The sequence below is a fragment of the Ictalurus furcatus genome, chromosome 20, assembly GCF_023375685.1.
Source record: "Ictalurus furcatus strain D&B chromosome 20, Billie_1.0, whole genome shotgun sequence".
Lineage (NCBI taxonomy): Eukaryota > Metazoa > Chordata > Actinopteri > Siluriformes > Ictaluridae > Ictalurus > Ictalurus furcatus.
In genome coordinates this window covers 172501-192500 of record NC_071274.1, presented here as the reverse complement: position 1 = coordinate 192500, position 20000 = coordinate 172501, and the positions used below count along the sequence as shown (strand labels likewise).

The 20000-nt window shown below is 41.0% G+C and overlaps 2 protein-coding genes across 2 annotated transcripts; one reads left to right on the top strand and one right to left on the bottom strand.

Moving 5' to 3' along the window:
• Positions 1–266: 266 nt before the first annotated feature.
• LOC128624543 (macrophage mannose receptor 1-like) lies at positions 267–6799 on the bottom strand. Its single transcript, XM_053652292.1, has 6 exons — positions 6732–6799; positions 4056–4146; positions 3685–3747; positions 1526–1882; positions 1102–1440; positions 267–963 (listed from the first exon to the last, which is right to left on the bottom strand). The coding sequence occupies exons 3-6, from the start codon at positions 3719–3721 to the stop codon at positions 617–619; spliced, it is 1080 nt and encodes a 359-aa protein (XP_053508267.1). The 5' UTR covers positions 3722–3747; positions 4056–4146; positions 6732–6799; the 3' UTR covers positions 267–616.
• On the top strand, positions 6617–10705 carry LOC128624363 (macrophage mannose receptor 1-like). The gene is made up of 5 exons (XM_053651958.1): positions 6617–6978; positions 7814–8371; positions 9261–9614; positions 9704–10042; positions 10181–10705. Exons 2-5 carry the CDS (start codon positions 8332–8334, stop codon positions 10549–10551), a joined length of 1104 nt encoding a protein of 367 aa, XP_053507933.1. The 5' UTR covers positions 6617–6978; positions 7814–8331; the 3' UTR covers positions 10552–10705.
• The last annotated feature ends 9295 nt before the right edge of the window (positions 10706–20000 follow it).

Genomic DNA, 20000 nt, shown 5'->3' with positions numbered 1-20000 from the left:
TATGAAGTGAATTATTAGCTGAGAAAATGAAATTATTTCACTTCAAAGTGCTTTAAATGTTCATATCAATTAAAAAAAATAAATAAATCAGTCTGCGGTGAAATTGAAGAATAGAGATTATTTATTACAGTCAAAACACCAGGTTACATTATATTAAAATATAACAATATTATTTGATTATTAATCAATATTAGTGATTATTCAGTTATAAACAAACCAAAAAAGGTTTTTATATAGGTAATATCAGATCATTAAATAAAAAAAAACTTGTCAATAATAATTAATGACATTTTGCTTTCACTAATATATGAAACAACTTTAATAAACATTTACCTTAACAAATTTGAAGAGAAAATATCTAAATGAACTGAAAGTGAACAGAGTTAATTTATTATTTTATCTAAAGTCATATCTGAAGTTCTTTAAACAGAGAAGCAGAAAGCCTTAAGTACATCTTAACAGTTCCTGCACACTTTAAGCTTTTTCCTGCTCTATGACACCTGATTCAACTCATCACCTAGTGAACACGTGCATAATGAAGGGTTCAGGTGAGTTAGTGCTGGAAAACACTCAACTGTGCAGTGCTCTGTTCTTCCAGCATGGAGAAAACCGCCTTTTATTTCAATTTACACACGACTCGAAGTTCAGCAGAGTCCATCACATAATCAGGTGCTGCTTCTGCAGTGTGTGTGTCAGCAGCGCAGTGAGACAGCGGAGGTTCTGTCTGTCTCTCTACGTCCTCGCAGGTCAGCGGACCGGACGACACCTTCATCTCAGAGAGACGGTTCGGTCCAAGCCCCACCCACAGATTCCCTCGGGGGACACGCCTCCTCCTGAGCTCAGACTCCAGCTCTTCCTGTTCAGATTCAGAATCGATGTTGAGAATTCCAGCCCTGTTCCCGTCACGACAGTAATCCAGCGCTTCCTCCCAGCTCAGAGCCTCATCACTCACATGGATGGAAACTGATAGAGACAGAAAACCCCAAAAGGAGGAGGATGGTTTAGAGTGATATCAGAGACAGAGACTCACACCAGCTGTGTTCTAGTCATCATACAGAAGATTGCTGAGACAATTTTACTGTTTCGAAAGTCCACACTTACCACCGTAGCACAGAGGGTAGTGATCATTACGGCACGACACTGAATACCATTTCCCTTCAAACAGTTTAACACAGTCCTCTGATGATGATGATAGAGGATAACCACTCCCCCAGTTTCTGTAGGTGGAGTTTCCTCCATCGGTCCACTGCCAGTCATCACACAGCAGGCCGATCCAGAAGGGATTGTTGCTGTTTAACCCTTTAATCTTCACCTCTTCATTCTGCTGCTGATCTCTGATACTGACCAGGTCAGTGTATTTCCCCCTGCAGTAACGCTGAGCACCAGACCAGGTCTTATTCTCAAGGATTAGATGATAATTGTGTTTAGATTTAATGTCACCTGTAGATGTGAAAAATATAGACTCATAATTTATCAACAATCTTAGAGGTGACATTTTTTTTGTATTTGGACCTGTGATAGTTACCTTCTTCATAGCACATGAAATATCGTGTCCCTGTGCACTGAAGACTTTCCCATAAACCATCAGCCTTCATAACAGCACAGTAGCTCGATGTCCCACAAACCCCTGCCAGATTTCTGAATGTTACAGGATCACCATTAGACCATTTCTCACTGAAGTTACTGCGATAGAGACCGATCCAACCGCCACTGATACCAGCCTTCTCCGTCATATTATTCAGTTTAGTGTTGTCTTCATCAGAGTACACAGTGACGAGGTCGATGTAATTATCTCTGCAAGCTGCCCGAGCCGCAGTCTGATTCATGTAACTCGGAATGATCTGGAACGTAGTGAGACGGCTGTGGACTGGAGGAGAAAAAGCTGTGGAAGAAATTTCTCCTGTTAATGAATCAGGACAGAGATGATGGAGGGAAATGTGATGAGGATGAACACTCATTACGTATAAAACTGTGACCGTGAGAATCACATGATCACCTCCTTGTGTGTGTGTATGTGTGTGTCACTCATTCTGTAAACCTATATCTTTTTAACGCTCAGATATGTGTGCCTAATGTTTTGGCTGTTTTTGATACCAAGTTTAACATTCAATAAAATAAAAAATATATTTTAAGTCTCCTATTATAACGAGTTATGTAGTGTATTTTTCAGCGCAGTTAGGTTGATGACACAAACGTGTTGCTGAATGAATTGTGATTGGTGTAGAGGCTGAATAACAAAACCTGTGATTGGTCAACATGTGGACCTGCTGTTTATACTAACTTCCTCCTCCAACAATGAACAGATCACAAAAGTGTGGACAAAATTAGTAAATAACAAATAAAATTATTAAATAAAAATTCATAAATAAAATAACAGGTCGTTTATCTTAACTAGACTTTTTATCATTTATAGGAAATATATTTATAGTGAAATTATTAGTTCTTTACTGGACCATTATAAATGATTTGTATTGAAACTCAGTAATCATTTGTGTCACTGTTTTTTTCTTTGTTTTGTAGCAGTAACATTAGCCTTTAAAAACAATCTGAAATTACACACTACAGTTTAAAACATCTAAAAAATATCGTATTTAAATCAGAGCGAAGGTGAAGGAGATTCCGAGGGAAAAGTATGTTCTACTCAGAGAGCTAATTTATCTACAGTGATGTTAAACACTAGTAACGTATTCACAGAGAAACTGTTAAAGTATTGTAGTTATGCTACACTAACGTTAGCTTTCTGGCATTCCTTATCCGCTAACACTGACAGCTAGCTACTTAACAGGAGTTTAGATGTTTCAGCAGAACACAAGAACTTTAGGTGTCTTTATGGTTCATATCGTCCATTCTGAAGCCACTTAAAGGAGCATTAATTTACATTAGTCAAGTTTATGTCTCTAACAGTTCAGTAAACACTGCAGTGTTTATTCTACTCTAATACCACAGCGCTGTTGAATTCTCGATGCTGATTGGCTGACAGACTTCTGACCTGTGAAATTATTTTTTAGTAAATGTACAGCTAAAGTAGTTCCAGTCAGGACCTGATCACATTACACATACACATACACACACACACACACACACACTCACACAACACACACACACACACACACACACACACACACAGCACACACACCCACACACATACACACTCACACACACTCACACAGCACACACACACACTCACACACACACACACATACACATACACACTCACACACACACACACACACTCACACAGCACACACACCACATACACACACTCACACTGTGCTACAGATGACTAAAGTAAAGATAAAATAAATAATATAGCTAAATGTAAATGAAATATTTGGTTCATCAGAACAGTGACACACACACGTCATTGCAGTTGGATCTGATGTAAAGTTTTCAACACTTTTCCAATAATCTGTGGCGTTTAAATCATTATACTGCTCATCATTATATTATACACTACTCTGTGCTGATCTTCCAAACTCAGTCATGCAGGGAACAGTTATGTAAATATCATGCTGATGACATCATCACGGCCGCTGACTTTATGGTTTCCGTGAGTTTTATGGATTCATACAGCAACAATAACCCTCTGATCTCTGACACTCAATAAGACTCTGAACGCTGACACTCCAATCATTACATATGAAATATTTTAATAAAGATCATTAATTAGAAGTCGATATTTACCTGAGAGCAGGAGGACCAGGACTGACACGGTTACCATGGTGACGCCAAAGCTGAGGTGAGGCCCTGAGTGTTTAAAATACAACATCAGTTAATAATAATAATAATTAATAATAATGATAATAATAATAATAATAATAACATAAATAATAATAATAACAACAATAATAACAATAATAATAATAACAATAATAGTAATAATAATAATAATAATAAAGAGGACTTGTATCAGAAGAAGGGCTTGTTGTCAGAGAGAGCTGGCTGTGTGTGTGAAGTGTAAATGATAAAAGCAGTGTGTGAATTTGTCAATAACTAATCAGTGATATGAGAACGTGATCAGGTGAACAGATCCAGGTAAAGTGCTGCAGTCTTACCTGATGAGGTGCTCGCTGCTGAATGGAGTCTTAATGTTCAAATCAAACCCCTTTAACATCCACACGATCACGTGATCAGAGAGAACAGGAGCTGATGAGGGAATGTGTACATCATTTACAGAAAAAGTAAACAGGTTGTAACCTTCCTCAGGTAAATGAGCTGAAGTGTTCCTGCGTGATGGTGAGAGGCGTTATGGTCACTGCAGACTCGCTGGATTATTGATTAAACTCAAATATCATCATAAACCCCACCGTCCCTGCTCCTGATACAGCACTGCAGGTGTTCCACAGAGGTTTCTCTAAACTATCATTTTACTTTATTTATTAAATATATAAAATACAATCATTCATATAATCAGTGATCTAAACCAATACAAATACAGACATGAATAAGAGGTGCACTATTCAGGTTTTTTTCTTTGTTTTTTTGTATAAATCTTGCCCACACTCGGCTCCTGGTTGAGATTAGAAGTGTACATTGTGTGAAAAATTGCACAAGAGATCGTTTTTAATTTCAGGTTTTCACTTTCATGAGGATTCCGATGAGGCCTGTGGGACAAACAAAGACCACATTCAATAACATGAACATGAATGATAACACGAGTCTTTATTGGTCACATCTACATTACAGCACAGTGAAATTCTTTTCTTCACATACGCCAGCATGTCAGGAAGTTGGGGTCAGAGCACAGGGTCAGTCAGCCATGATACAGCGCCCCCTGGAGCAGAGAGGGTTAAGGGCCTTGCTCAACGGCCCAACAGTGGCAGCTTGGCAGTGCTGGGACTTGAACCCCCGACCTTCCGATTAGTAACCCAGAGCCTTAACCACTAAACCACCACTGCCAATATATGACCATGAACATTAGCATGAATGTGTAGTGCTCATATTAAATTAGCTTACTACTTTGTTTATATTTTGGGAAATAGAACCGACTACAGTGATTAGTCCTGCAGTCCTGAACACTACTTTTAATTTGAACTGGAATGATGAAGCTGAGATTGAAGAATTGTCAAAGAGTAATGGTGTCATGGTCCGGCTCGGCGCTCCCATGCATGTCCCTGTTTTTTCCTTTCCTGGTGTTTCCAGTATTTTTCCTCATAACCCCGATTACACATTATCATACTTCTTTCCCCACACACCCCAGCTTCCACTACCCTTCAATAAATCACAGTTAACCTTCAGTCCTTGTGTCTGTGCTCTGCATTTAGGTTCCCACATCTCTGTGCTTCATCACAGAACAATATGGCCAACATAGATGAGCATAACCAGCCCTCCGCCCCCACCCCCGCAGTCAGCCCTGTCCCACCACAGTGCTCTCCTTGGCCAGCCTGAGCAACACCAAGCCATGGCGCACCAGATCAACTCAATCCTTAACTGGCTCGGACGCCCCCCTGACTCCAGCCCAGTCAACCTACCCCTGTGGCCCAATCTGCTTCCTCTCCCAGTCCACCGTGGAACATGTTCCAGATCTAGAACCCTATCCAGAGAACCTAGGGAAATGCTAGTCTTTCCTTCTCCAATGTGCCCTTGTGTTTGCTCAGTGTCCAATTACCTATGCCACCGATGAGGCCAGAGTAGCCTACATCATGGGGCTTCTGAGGGGAGATGTCCTAGCCTGGGCCACTGCCAGGTGGGATAGGCAGATAGGCAGCCAGCCCTGTGGTCCTATCTCTCCTCCTTCATGGGCAGACTGCAGAGGGTTTTCGACCATCCCGTCCAAGGGAAGGAGGCTGCCAAACGCCTGCTCTCCCTCCACCAGGGGCCCCACAGTGTGGTGGAGTATTCAGTGGAGTTCCAAGCTTCCTAGATATGGAGCTAGCTTCCCAGTCTGGCCTCCCCTGGAACCGCTGAACCCCCCTGTGACTGTAAATGCCCTGGACAGGAGATTCGTGGCCTGGGTCACCCATCACACCACCCCGTTGCTCCTGGTTTTCTTGGAAAACCACCATGAGCAGGTATGGCTCAATCTCATCTCCTCCCCATGTACTCCACTGGTGTTGGGTCACTTCTGGCTGAAAAAACACAACCTCCAGATAGACTGGTTAGCTATGAGGGTCTTCAACTGGAGTCCCTTCTGCCACTCCTTGTGCTTCAAATCGGCCCTTGTACCCATCGCAGCCACAACAGCTCCTGCAGACCTAATCCCTCCAGACCTCTCGTCAGTTCCCCCCCATAAACACCAACCCCCCCCCCCCCCTCCCCGTATCATGACCTGGGAGAGGATAAGTTTCTCTGTCTCTGTATTGATTATTGAGGTCTGAATAACATCACCATAAAGAATAAGTGCCCCCTGCCTCTCCTCAGTTCAGCTTTCGAGCCTCTGCATGATGCTACTATCTTCACTAAACTGGACCTGCAGAACACATACCATCTGGTCAGGATCAGAGAGGGGGATGAACAGAAGATGACATTCAACACCCAGCTGGGCGACTTTAAATACTTGATCATGTTGGTCTGCCTCACTAACGCTCCAGCAGTCTTCCAAGCCCTAGTCAGTGACGTACTTCCTGAACTGCTTTGTCTTTGTGTACCTGGACGACATCCTGGTTTTCTCCCCAAACCCCACCAAGCACACCCACCATGTCCGACAAGTACAAATTTAATGTAAGTGTGTGAAGAGAATTCAGTCGTGTGTGACGTTGCTTCGTGTCTGATTTCCATGATGTAAATCTCACCATGTTTAGGATCATCTCCCTCCATCAGCTCGTCTGCTTTCATACAGAAACATTTGCATGTGGTTTGTTCTGCAGCTTCTGTTTACTCCATGACTTCATTTCCCGCATGTTGGATCTCTGCTGAGGAAATAATCCACATTTATTCTCATGTTGTGTGACACAGACTTTGTGTTTATTGGGTTATTAAAGGTATTTTGGAGCAGGTCAGAGTGTTATACTGTATGTTCTGTATACAGTCCAGGATTCAGTGAGTATAACATGGAGAAAAACTGTATTATTAAAGTATAAAATAAAAGATGTAAACTTTTGTGTTTACCCAATTTTTAATTCTTTTTCTGAGGCTAGCTGCGTAATGTGTCTCCCACTGTTAGAGTCATAATGAACAAAGTGTTCTGGACCCACATTAAAGTCCAGTTCCAGTTGTTTTGTGGCAAAAACCTATACAAAGCACACTGAACTGAACTGAATGCAGTAATGTTTTTAGCATTATCATGTCCACTGGGCCATCTTCACATCCAGAAGCTTAGAGACGGGCTGCACAAGCACAAATGCAGCATGAGACAAAGCTATGGAAGCTGTCCCTGTATGTGTGTTAGAAGACGATAGAAGTCTATCACCATAGTAACAAGCTTTTACACAGATAACTCCGAGGTGAACACGAGATCCGACATGTGTACGTCCCGAAAAGTAGAAAGGGAAAGATGTCTGTATGACGGTATTTATATCAAATACTACATTTACAGTTACTTTGTGAGTTTGTTGAAGATCTTGGCAAGAGATCTCTCACAAGCTTCTCACTGCCCCTGGTGGTTAGGAGGATGAAACAACTAACTCTTTTGGAAACTGTGGAGGGAGGTTGGGCCATTGTTAACCGTTCTTGTAGAGTTTCATGATTCCGACCCACCCTATATCCAATACACATTCACCTTTTCACTTCATGAACATTTGAAAAGATTCACCGTTATTTATCTGCCTAGTGTACATGTTAATCAGCTCCACTCTTAGTTAGAACAATACTGTTGTGTGACTCATTATCAAACCAGATCTTTCTCCTGTTACATCCTGCCACATTTGTTTATCAGTTCCCATCCAACTTCACCACGTGACATCACCACGGTGATGGTGTAAAAGGGGTTTGATTTGAACATTAAGACTCCATTCAGCAGCGAGCACCTCATCAGGTAAGACTGCAGCACTTTACCTGGATCTGTTCACCTGATCACGTTCTCATATCACTGATTAGTTATTGACAAATTCACACACTTTGCACTATTACTGCTACGCCAGTTGTGTGTGAATGATGCTGTTTGTACAGTCATGAAACATTTTAGGATCAATTTGAGATGAATTGTTGTCAGTGGTGTAACACACTCGAGTATATCATAATGTAGTGGAGTTATATCACTTTATCACCAAATCACGTATGTATCTGTTAAGAGTTCATCCTGTGACAGTACATTTACACCGTGTGTACAGTACCACGGTTTTTACAGCTATATTATTATTATTATTATTATTAATGACAGTTTTTCTCCTTTTTAGCTGATGCTGGATTTTAACCACACAGAGCACAGCAAACGTTGCTCTCATTGGCATCACCATGGCAACAGTGTCAGTCCTGCTCTTCCTCCTCTTCTCAAGTAATCATGACTCCTAATCAATAAGCTTTAACCCTTTCAAATCCAAACATAAAATATCATTAAGTAGTGTATGATCTGTGTTTTCTGAACCTGCACAAACTCCGCTTTTCATTACCGTCAGTTACTGACCACAAATCCTCAATATAAACATTTAAAATAACAGAATGTGAAACAGAGCAGTGTAGTGAAATGTGGTTCAGTAATTACTGGGCTATTTGTTTATGTATTTACTGAAGATTGCCTAAAAATGCCTGAGGATTTTAAACTGTAACTCTCAGTTTCACAGAGAGAGCTCAGTGATTGGTGGAGTTTCTCTGAAAGCCCCGCCTCCAGCGGGTTCAGGTTAGATCAGTATACCCCTCCCCCCGCTGTCACCCTCTAGTGGAGGTTCTACAAGTGGCTGTCAACATATCATTTTTTATTGGTTTAATCTATAATATAAAAAGGAAAACATTGCTGTTAGCCTTATATTGTAAGATTTCTTCTTTCTGTATAAATATATTAATAATTGTTTGATATATGAAGAAAACTGAACACACATTTGAATATAGAAACAATTTCTAGAATTTTAAATCAGAAAGAGTAAAAACATAAAGAGATGTAGCTTGTCCATTGTCCGCAGGGTTACGCAGAGCTCCAGCATATACAGTGTATGAACCATTTAACAAGTATTAATCTTCTTATATTCCTCATTCACAACCACATACATTTTAAACTCCATTAAAACGTGCTTTCATAGAGATGGCATGATTCCACTTTGTCCTTCAGAATCAGCTGATACTGATACCATTCCATTTTCTTTAAAAACTACTTCACAGTTAACATCCTCATCACATTTCCCTCCATCATCTCTGTCCTGATTCATTAACAGGAGAAATTTCTTCCACAGCTTTTTCTCCTCCAGTCCACAGCCGTCTCACTACGTTCCAGATCATTCCGAGTGGCATGACTCAGACTGCGGCTCGGGCAGCTTGCAGAGATAATTACATCGACCTCGTCACTGTGTACTCTGATGAAGACAACACTGACCTGTATAATATGATGAAGACTTATAGTAAAACAGGCTGGATCGGTCTCTATCGCAGTGTGTTCCGTGAGAAATGGTCTAATGGTGATCCTGTGACATTCAGAAATCTGGCAGGGGTTTGTGGGACATCGAGCTACTGTGCTGCTATGAAGACTGATGGTTCATGGGAAAGTCTTCAGTGCACAGGGACACGATATTTCATGTGCTATGAAGAAGGTAATTCAGGGTGACTTCATTACAGTATAGCTATTAAATCTAAATGTAATATATAAAATATACGTTTCGTATTCTTGCCATTTCCACAGATGTTTCTTCACAGACTCCTAATTATCATCTAATCCTTGAGAGTAAGACCTGGTCTGGTGCTCAGCGTTACTGCAGGGGGAAATACACTGACCTGGTCAGTATCAGAGATCAGCAGCAGAATGAAGAGGTGAAGATTAAAGGGTTAAACAGCGCCACGTCCTTCTGGATCGGCCTGCTGTGTGATGACTGGCAGTGGACCGATGGAGGAAACTCCGCCTACAGAAACTGGGGGAGTGGTGAACCTTGGGAATCACCATCAGAGGACTGTGTATTATTGAGTGGAGGGAGATGGTATTCATGGTCAGGCACTGATCTGAATCCTCCTCTGTGCTACGGTGGTAAGTGTCAACTTTCCAAACAGTAAAATTGTCTCAGCAATCTTCTGTATGATGACTAGAACACAGCTGGTGTGAGTCTCTGTCTCTGATATCACTCTAAACCATCCTCCTCCTTTTGGGGTTTTCTGTCTCTATCAGCTTCCATCCATGTGAGTGATGAGGCTCTGAGCTGGGAGGAAGCGCTGGATTACTGTCGTGACGGGAACAGGGCTGGATTTCTGAGCATCGATTCTGAATCTGAACAGAGAGAGGTGGAGTCTGAGCTCAGGAGGGGGCATGTCTCTGAGCCTGTGTGGGTGGGGCTTAGACAGAGTCGACTCTTTGGGTTCTGGATCTGGGCCGATGGGAAGGCCGTGTTTCCGTACTCCTACTGGGATGAAGGGAAACAGCCCGAGCATCATCTCTCTCAGCACTGCGGCGCCGTCGATCCACGGAAAGACTTCAGATGGAGAGATATGAACTGTCAGTCTCGGTATAAAGCTCTGTGTCTCATCAAATGCTCTCCATGAACCTCCTCCATATTATATATATTTATATATTTATATTATTCATTTCAAGCTTGAACTGGTCTGTGGGTAATAATTTTTATTATTTCAAGTCTTTATTTCTAGATAGAAGCAAAATTATTTTTCTTGAAATTTAAGAAAATTTAAGCTTGAAATGTGTAAATGTGTCCAGAGTTCATGCTATTAGTTATATTATATATTATTATTATATATTATATTATAAAATCATTCTGAGGAACTTTAACTAACTTTTCCTTTATTCCAAATTAATTCATTTCCTAAGAAAACATTATGCAGTGTAAGAGTTCTAACTGTTTCCCCCAATACTGTACTCTCTCTCTCTCTCTGTCTCTCTCTCTCTGTCTGTCTCTCTGTCTCTCTCTCTGTCTCTCTCTCTGTCTCTCTCTCTCTGTCTCTCTCTCTGTCTCTCTCTGTCTGTCTCTGTCTCTCTCTCTGTCTCTCTCTGTCTGTCTGTCTGTCTCTCACTCTCTCTCTCTCACTCTCTCTCTCTCACACTCTCTCTCTCTCAATCTCTCTCTGTCTGTCTGTCTGTCTGTCTCTCTCTCTCTCTCTCTCACTCTCTCTCTCTCACTCTCTCTCTCTCTCTCAGGATTGTGGGTAGCGGGAGGAGTCGGGAGTTTTGCAGCACACTTTTGAGAGTTTGTTACTTTTAATCAACTTCTTCGTTCTTTTTTAAGATTCGTGGAAAAAAGATTAATCTTAGACATAAAACTTCTTTGAGCGCCGACTTCGGTCGGAAAACTTTGACAAAAGGGGAGGGGAGATTTCTCAGGCTTGACTCTGAGACATGGATTGAAATGTACACCTGATGACTCCGTATCTGTGGAAGATGTGCTGGTTGCAGTCAGTGAACAGGTCGGTGGGTCAAATATCAAGTCAACTTCTAGGATGAATAAAGCTGTTGTTTTTCTCACCGAAGTTCAGATGGTAGATGACCTGGTTAAATGCGGACTCACGATTAACGACACGTTTGTGTTAATACTGCCGTTATCGAGTCCATCAAAGAACATAGTGCTATCAAACGTTCCTCCATTCATCAAGAACGAAACCATTCAGGGTGTTCTTGAAAGATATGGTAAATTAACAGCGCCTATAAAAATGATTCCACTCGGTCTGAAAAATCCGGATATCAAGCACGTTATGTCGTTTCGGCGATTTACGAACATGATTCTGAATCAACAACAGCATCCGCTCAATCTGGCTGTAAAGCTGACTAATGAAGGCAAAGATTACACAATCTTTATTAGTTCGGATCATATGCGGTGTTTTTTGTGCGGAGAACTAGGACATGTCAGACCGTCTAATCTTCAAACAACTGAGCGACATGTCGGACAAAATAACCATCTCATTCCAGATGTTAAAACAGCACCTAAAGGGAATCCTGATGCAGGAGATGTAGAAAATCATGATTACAACGAGGAGGGGGTAAGTCAGACAAGTAGTGGAGACACATTAGCTGCGTTTACATGGACAACAATAATCCACTCTTAATCCGATTAAGACCATACTCTGATTAAGAAACTAGCATGTAAACAGCAATTTGTACTTACCTTAATGTAATTAAGGTCATAATCGAAGTAAGCAATAATCTAATTAAGACAGGTGGAGTACTCCTGTTTTAGTGGCATTATGGACGTGTAGTAGTGACATGTAAACACCTTAATCACATTATGAACGTCGTGTGAGAGTTTTCACCGCATTTTGCGACAGGACACGATCACACACGGCAGTTTTACGTTTTACGGTGGACAAGAGAGTTCGGACGCGTCCCAAATCACATACTTTCCTACTACAGGCCTGTAGTGGGGAAAAATACATGTATCTCGGCTACTATATAGACGGTAAGTACGCGATTTGGGACACACCCACCGCTTCAAGCAGTCGTCCATACGGCTTCAAGCAGTTGTCTGTTAGCACGTATAACATGACAAATAATTAACTGCACTTAAAGCGTTCGTAAAAAAAAATTAATACAAACACCCAAAACTGTATACGGTCCCATAACGAAGACGAACTGTATGTTGATACGTGAAATTCTGGAGGGACGTCGGAGGCGTGGCGCGGTGACGTAATGACGCGGGCTGTTAATCTAATTATGTTCTATAACATGTAAAACGGGAACATGACAGGAGTATTCTAAAAGCGACTCATGTAAACACCTTAATCACATTATTATCTTACTCAGAGTAAGCTCAATAATTACATTACTGCTGTCCATGTAAACGCAGTCATTGACTCAGACAGTAAATGAACATGATAAACCATCAGAAAAAGATCAGACAGGAATAGAAAGTAGTAAAGCAGATGGTGAAAGTGAAGCAGCTGTAGATATCTGTACTCAGATGTCCGCCATGAGTTCAGAGTACGCTCACTCTGAGAATGACTCGGATGTTGATCTAGAGAGCATAGAGAGTTTTTCTGATGTGGATGATGCTGAAGGAACAGAGTCTCTCTGCGCTAGACTGTACACATTAAAACAAATGAATGACTTTCTAGATGAGACTAAAGGAGCTCGGAAACCACAAATTGAGACTTTCTCCCTGATTTAAAGCACTTTTTGGTGTCATGTAAAATGGCGATGAATAAAGCAACTGACGAAGAGCTTAGCATTCAGAAGCTTTATCGCCTCAGGAAAATAATAACAAAGGTAAAAGTCATGATTACCCGTAAGGCGAAGAAGGTTTGAATATGTTGTAATGAAGAGAGGAGATAATGAGACCTGTGTTGCGATGTCTTTCGTCATTTATTCAATAGTCAGCATCATGGCATCCTTAAACTGTGGATCTTTGAACGTTAATGGATGTCGTGGTGCTGAAAAACGATTCACTTTGTTCGATTTTTTTAGTTGGAAAAAAGCAAGTGTAGTTTTTCTGCAAGAAATACACACAGATATGGACAATCAGGTGCAATGGCTCAGTGAGTGGAAGGGTAAAGCCTTTCTTAGCCATGGTTCAAACATGAGTGCCGGAGTAGCGGTTCTTATTTCATCGGATTTACAAATTCAAGACAGTAGAGCTGAAGAAATTATACCTGGCAGAATGCAAATTATAGAATTTACGCTTTGAGTTACCGCTCTCTCTTATTAATATTTATGCTCGAATGATGGGGCAGAAAGAGCTTCCTTTTTTAGAAAATTAAAAGTCGTTATTTCAAACATTTCACAGAATAGAATAATCATTTTAGCGGTGATTTTAATTGTACCCTCGATTACACTATGGATCGGAATCATGTTGAACCTCATCCAAATTCGTCTGAGACTCTCAAACCGTTGTTCAGTTCCATAGTCTTGTAGCTGTATGGAGAGAAGCTTTCCCTGGCAGTAAACAACACATGGGTGAAAATGAATTCTAATACAGTTTCCGGTGCACGACTCGATAGATTTTATGTTCAGATGAACGACAGAGGAAGATTTTCCAATAGTGATATTTCGCCAACACCATTTTCGGATCATCACTATATTGCAGTAACTATGACTATAACGCAGAGTAACTCATATTATAAGATTTGGCGTTTTAATAATAGATTAATAATAGATTATTGCAAGATAAAGTTTTCGTACAATTAGTCGCTCAGTTTTGGGGAGAGTGGAGAGAGAGAAAATCACAGTATAATACTTTAAGCCAGTGGTGGGATATTGGAAAAGTACAGATCCGGCTCTTGTGCCAACAATACACAAGGAGTCACCTGACTGAACTAAAGGAAAAGGTTAAGTTTTTGGAACAGCAGATTCTGAAGCTAAGCAGCTCCATTAGTGACGGTGAAGAGACGGAAACTGCTAAAATGCTTGACGAGTCCAACATGATTTTAAAAAATCTGTATGAAGAGAGAAGTCGTAGTACATCCATACGGGGAAGATATCTTCAGTTAAACAGTATGGATTCTTCAAAACTTTCTTTTCTTCATTGGAAAAGAACATCAGAGAAAAGAAGAATATAAATCATCTTAAGTTGTTAAATGGGAAAGAAATAACGGAAAAGAAAGACATTTTTTCACAAACTCTATCTTTTTAAGAAGAATTATATACTGCACAACCCTGTGACCTTGGAGCTATAAATCAGCTTTCAGATGGACTGCCGCATCTTGGACATGAAGATAAAGCTGAGCTGGAGAAACCTCTGTCCTTTCAGGAGTTGAGGGAAGCTGTCCAGCAGCAATCTTCGGGAAAATCACCAGGATTGCATGGCTCGACCTCTGAATTTTATAAAGCCTTCTGGTCCCTCATTGGTCAGGATTTGTATGAGGTGTTTCTCGAAAGCTTTGAGTCAAATATCCTACCCCTCAGTTGTAGAAGAGCTGTAGTGACTCTTTTACCCAAGAAAGGAGATCTTGGTTTATTGAAGAACTGGCGACCGGTCTCTCTTTTAGGAACTGACTATAAAATATTGTCTAAAACTCTGACAAATCGTCTTAAAAAATCTATAGCGTCCATCATCCATGAAGATCAGTCCTACTGCGTACCCAAGCGATCTATATTTGACAATCTTTTTTTTGTGCGGGACTTGGTGTACTTAACGGAACTGCATAAATTAGATCTTGGTCTTGTGTGTTTGGACCAAGAAAAAGCCTTTGATAAAGTTGACCATGAATACCTGTTCAAAATACTTGAAAGCTTTGGCTTTGGGAATCAGTTTATTTCATGGATAAGGCTTCTTTATAAAGATGTCTATAGTATGCTGAAATAAATGGAATTTTGACCAGACCTTCTTCTCTAGGTAGAGGTGTGAGACAAGGGTGTAGTTTGTCTGGTCTCTTGTACACGATTTCCATTGAGCCAGTGTTGAGGATGCTGAGAGAGAAGCTGCAAGGATTTACAGTTCCAACATCTCACCTTTCAAACACACCAGTGGTGAAACTCACAGCGTATGCCGATGACATCACAGTGATCATTAGATCTGAAGATGATGTTAAACATCTAACCTCGTGTCTCAACGTCTTTCAGAGTGCTTCCTCCGCACGGATCAATTGGGAAAAAACCGACACTTTATTATTAGGCCATTGGTCACACCAAAATCCACCTCAGCTTCCACATCAGCGCCCTTGGAATAAAGAGGGGGTTAAGATACTGGGGCTGTTCTTTGGGATTGAACAGCACATGAACAAGAATTGGGAAGGACTTGTAGAAAAAGTGACAGGCAAGCTCCAGAGATGGAAGTGGATTCAAGCCCAGCTTTCCTACAGAGGCAGGGTGCTGGTGGTGAATAATCTAGCCGCCTCAATGCTGTGGCATCGTCTAACCGTGTTGGACCCTCCGAAAGAGCTTTTGTCACAACTTCAAAAAGCCTTTGTAGACTTCTTTTGGGGTGGTCATCATTGGCTTCCCCCGGGGGTACTGTGTCTCCCTACAATCAATGGCGGTCAGGGATTATTCCATTTAGGTGAAATCCATGAGGTTGCAGACCGCCCAAAAACTGCTTTACTCGTCGGACTCTCTACCATGGATTAGCTTTGGCTTTGCCATTCTACAGTTAAAAACAAGATGGATTTTGATAAACAAATGTTTCTGATTTCAGGAAATGTGGTAAAAGACATGTTTAAGATAAGGTTTTATGGATCGGATCGGTTCTTGAAGCTTGGGATTACTTTAAGTCAGAGCGGAAAGAACATTTTGGTTTTGATGAACCACTTCTGCACAATCCTTGGTTTTCTGAAAGATGCACTATGACCAACACCGAAATCTCTAACTTTGTTTTAGCTGGGATAACTAAAGTTGGGAACCTGTTTGACTTGTCGAATAGAGAGTGTTTTTCAGTACAGAATCTAACTAGGAAGATTACTGGTAGATCAGAGAGAATAGTCGGGAACATATTAAAGAATTTGAAAACATCTTTTCCTACATCTTTGTGGGATTATATAACAGAGTTTATGTCCGGCGGTAACACAAAGGCCTTTTTTCCAGAAGTGTACATAACTCCGCAGGTAGCTCAAATTAACAATGGAGACAATGTAAACATGTTGCTATCTTTTAAAGGCTTGCAAAGTCTTCCGTCTTCCATGGTGAACAAACAAAATGCATATATTTCCTGTGTAAAGTCCGACTTTGTCGGACATCTAAGGGGGAGGAGGGATACAAAATGGAGGACTCATTTCTTGACGTCGGGAGATAACGAACCTTCATGGCGGTTATTGTATAAGAACCCTCTACCAAAAAGGTCTGGTGACTTACAGTGGCGGATTTTACATTGCGCATTACCAACAAAAGTGTTTTTGTTTAAATGTAAATATGCATCGTCTCCACTGTGTACTTTGTGTGATGAACTCGATACTGTGTTTCACGTCTTTTGTGAATGTTGTAAATTATCTCCGCTCTTTAATCTATTGGATACAATGTTTCGTAGTTTGGGGAGCATTTTCTCGAAAACAGGGTTTATTTACGGGTGTAGATATTCTCGCCACAGGCAGGAAATCTGTACCTATTCGAATTTTTTGGTTGGTCAAGCAAAATTAGCCATTTGGAAGGCATACAAAATGGGATCGGAAGGGAAAGACGTCAACGTGGTTAAATTATTTAAGGCCTTGGTTGAGTCTAGGATTAGAGTAGAGTACGAATTTTACCAAATGCACGGTGATCTTCCGATGTTTGAGAAGAAATGGTGTGTAAACAAAGGGGTGACTTTTATAAGAGGCGAGAATCTCTTTTTCAGTTGGTAATGGTCCTTAAAACAATGTCTGCTGTATGTTAAGGTTTTTTTAATTGTAGAATAAATTATATTTTAAAAGTCAAAAAAAGTCTCTCTCTCTGTCTGTCTCTCTCTCTGTCTCTATCTGTCTCTCTCTCCTGTCTCTCTCTATCTCTGTCTCTATCTGTCTCTCTCTCCTGTCTCTCTCTATCTCTGTCTCTCTCTGTCTGTCTGTCTGTCTGTCTCTGTCTGTCTATCTCTCTCTCTCTCTTTCTCTCTCACTCTCTCTCTCAAATTTACAGGTTACTTATAGCCTGTATTGAGCCTTAACCTGCATGATGACTTTATTAAAGCTTTTAAAAATCCACATTGAGGTTGGACTCTCATCTTTTTTACCTGGAGATTATTAATAAAAAATCATTCCTTAAGTTTATTTCCAATCCATTTTGTCTTTGATGTTGTTGTTGTTGTGGTGTTTAGATTATTATCACGAGTTTGTTTTTACTCTGTTTGCTCATCGTCTGAGCCTCACTTGTGTTTTCACCTTGCTCTTGCCTGATAAAGTTATTCTTCTTTGAGATCTTCGACATCCTCTTCATTTTTTCTTACACCAGTCTCTTGGCTGGAAGATTGAGTCTGTGTTGAAAAAGCTTGTGTTTTCGCTATTATGGATTGTACGCAGGTTGATTTGGGCCACACAGGGCGGCTGAGGCTCTGGTGGTAGAGCAGGATGTTCACTGATCACAGGGTTGGAGGTTCGATCCCCAGCACACATACAACCACATGCAGAAGTGTCCTTGGGGAAGACACTGACCCCCAAGTTGCTCCTGATGGCAGGTTAGGACCTTGCATTGGTGTGTGTGTGTGTGTGTGTGTGTGTGTGTGTGTGTGTGAGAGAGAGAGAGAGAGAGAGAGAGAGAGAGTAAATGGGCGAATAAGAAACAGTGTAAAAGCACTTAGTAGAACCACTAAAGTTAAAAGGTGCTATATAACTGGAGACCATTTACATGGCTTCTGTTCATCTGTGCGTTGTGTTGCTGGTTGCAGACCGTTTTCCTGTGATATCACTAAGGTCCCTGATGGATCTGTTTATTATCTACCCATAAATACTTCACCATTGCATAACTTCTGACAATCTTTTTCTAAACTCAACTGGATCCCTGATTACATGACCTGGGGTGATGCTCAGGATTCAGGAGGTGAGAAGAAATGCACTGACCAGCGTCAGAGATCAGGAGGAAAGTGAACTGCTGTTATCTTGGAAAGGAATTCTGCACCTGAAGTGTACAAGGATGTTGGCTTGATCACTCGACAGAGTAACAGAATGGTTCTGAAGATGGCCCAGTGGACATGATAATGCTAAAAACATTACTGCATTCAGTTCAGTTCAGTGTGCTTTGTATAGGTTTTTGCCACAAAACAACTGGAACTGGACTTTAATGTGGGTCCAGAACACTTTGTTCATTATGACTCTAACAGTGGGAGACACATTACGCAGCTAGCCTCAGAAAAAGAATTAAAAATTGGGTAAACACAAAAGTTTACATCTTTTATTTTATACTTTAATAATACAGTTTTTCTCCATGTTATACTCACTGAATCCTGGACTGTATACAGAACATACAGTATAACACTCTGACCTGCTCCAAAATACCTTTAATAACCCAATAAACACAAAGTCTGTGTCACACAACATGAGAATAAATGTGGATTATTTCCTCAGCAGAGATCCAACATGCGGGAAATGAAGTCATGGAGTAAACAGAAGCTGCAGAACAAACCACATGCAAATGTTTCTGTATGAAAGCAGACGAGCTGATGGAGGGAGATGATCCTAAACATGGTGAGATTTACATCATGGAAATCAGACACGAAGCAACGTCACACACGACTGAATTCTCTTCACGTATTCATTTAGGGATTATTTTAACTTCAACACAAAGTTTCAGGTCCATGATCCAAACATTCATTCAGAAAAGCAGCACATTAAAGACACCATTCCATTCTCATAACTAACACACAACCCTCACCTGCTTTACACTCAAACACACAACCCTCACCTGCTTTACACTCAAACACACAACCCTCACCTGCTTTACACACAAACACACAACCCTCACCTGCTTTTCACACTAACACACAACCCTCACCTGCTTTACACACAAACACACAACCCTCACCTGCTTTACACTCAAACACACAACCCTCACCTGCTTTACACTCAAACACACAACCCTCACCTGCTTTACACTCAAACACACAACCCTCACCTGCTTTACACACTAACACACAACCCTCACCTGCTTTACACACAAACACACAACCCTCACCTGCTTTACACACAAACACACAACCCTCACCTGCTTTACACACAAACACACAACCCTCACCTGCTTTACACACAAACACACAACCCTCACCTGCTTTTCACACTAACACACAACCCTCACCTGCTTTACACACAAACACACAACCCTCACCTGCTTTACACACAAACACACAACCCTCACCTGCTTTACACACTAACACACAACCCTCACCTGCTTTACACACAAACACACAACCCTCACCTGCTTTACACACAAACACACAACCCTCACCTGCTTTTCACACTAACACACAACCCTCACCTGCTTTACACACTAACACACAACCCTCACCTGCTTTACACACTAACACACAACCCTCACCTGCTTTACACACAAACACACAACCCTCACCTGCTTTACACTCAAACACACAACCCTCACCTGCTTTACACACTAACACACAACCCTCACCTGCTTTACACACAAACACACAACCCTCACCTGC

Coding starts and splice junctions, on each gene's coding strand:
- LOC128624363 (XM_053651958.1), top strand. CDS start 8,332: ATGGCAACAGTGTCAGTCCTGCTCTTCCTCCTCTTCTCAA. Junction 9,615..9,703: donor TTTCATGTGCTATGAAGAAG/GTAATTCAGGGT, acceptor CCATTTCCACAG/ATGTTTCTTCACAGACTCCT. Junction 10,043..10,180: donor TCCTCCTCTGTGCTACGGTG/GTAAGTGTCAAC, acceptor TGTCTCTATCAG/CTTCCATCCATGTGAGTGAT.
- LOC128624543 (XM_053652292.1), bottom strand. CDS start 3,721: ATGGTAACCGTGTCAGTCCTGGTCCTCCTGCTCTCAG. Junction 1,441..1,525: donor TTTCATGTGCTATGAAGAAG/GTAACTATCACA, acceptor TCACATCTACAG/GTGACATTAAATCTAAACAC. Junction 964..1,101: donor CTACCCTCTGTGCTACGGTG/GTAAGTGTGGAC, acceptor TGTCTCTATCAG/TTTCCATCCATGTGAGTGAT.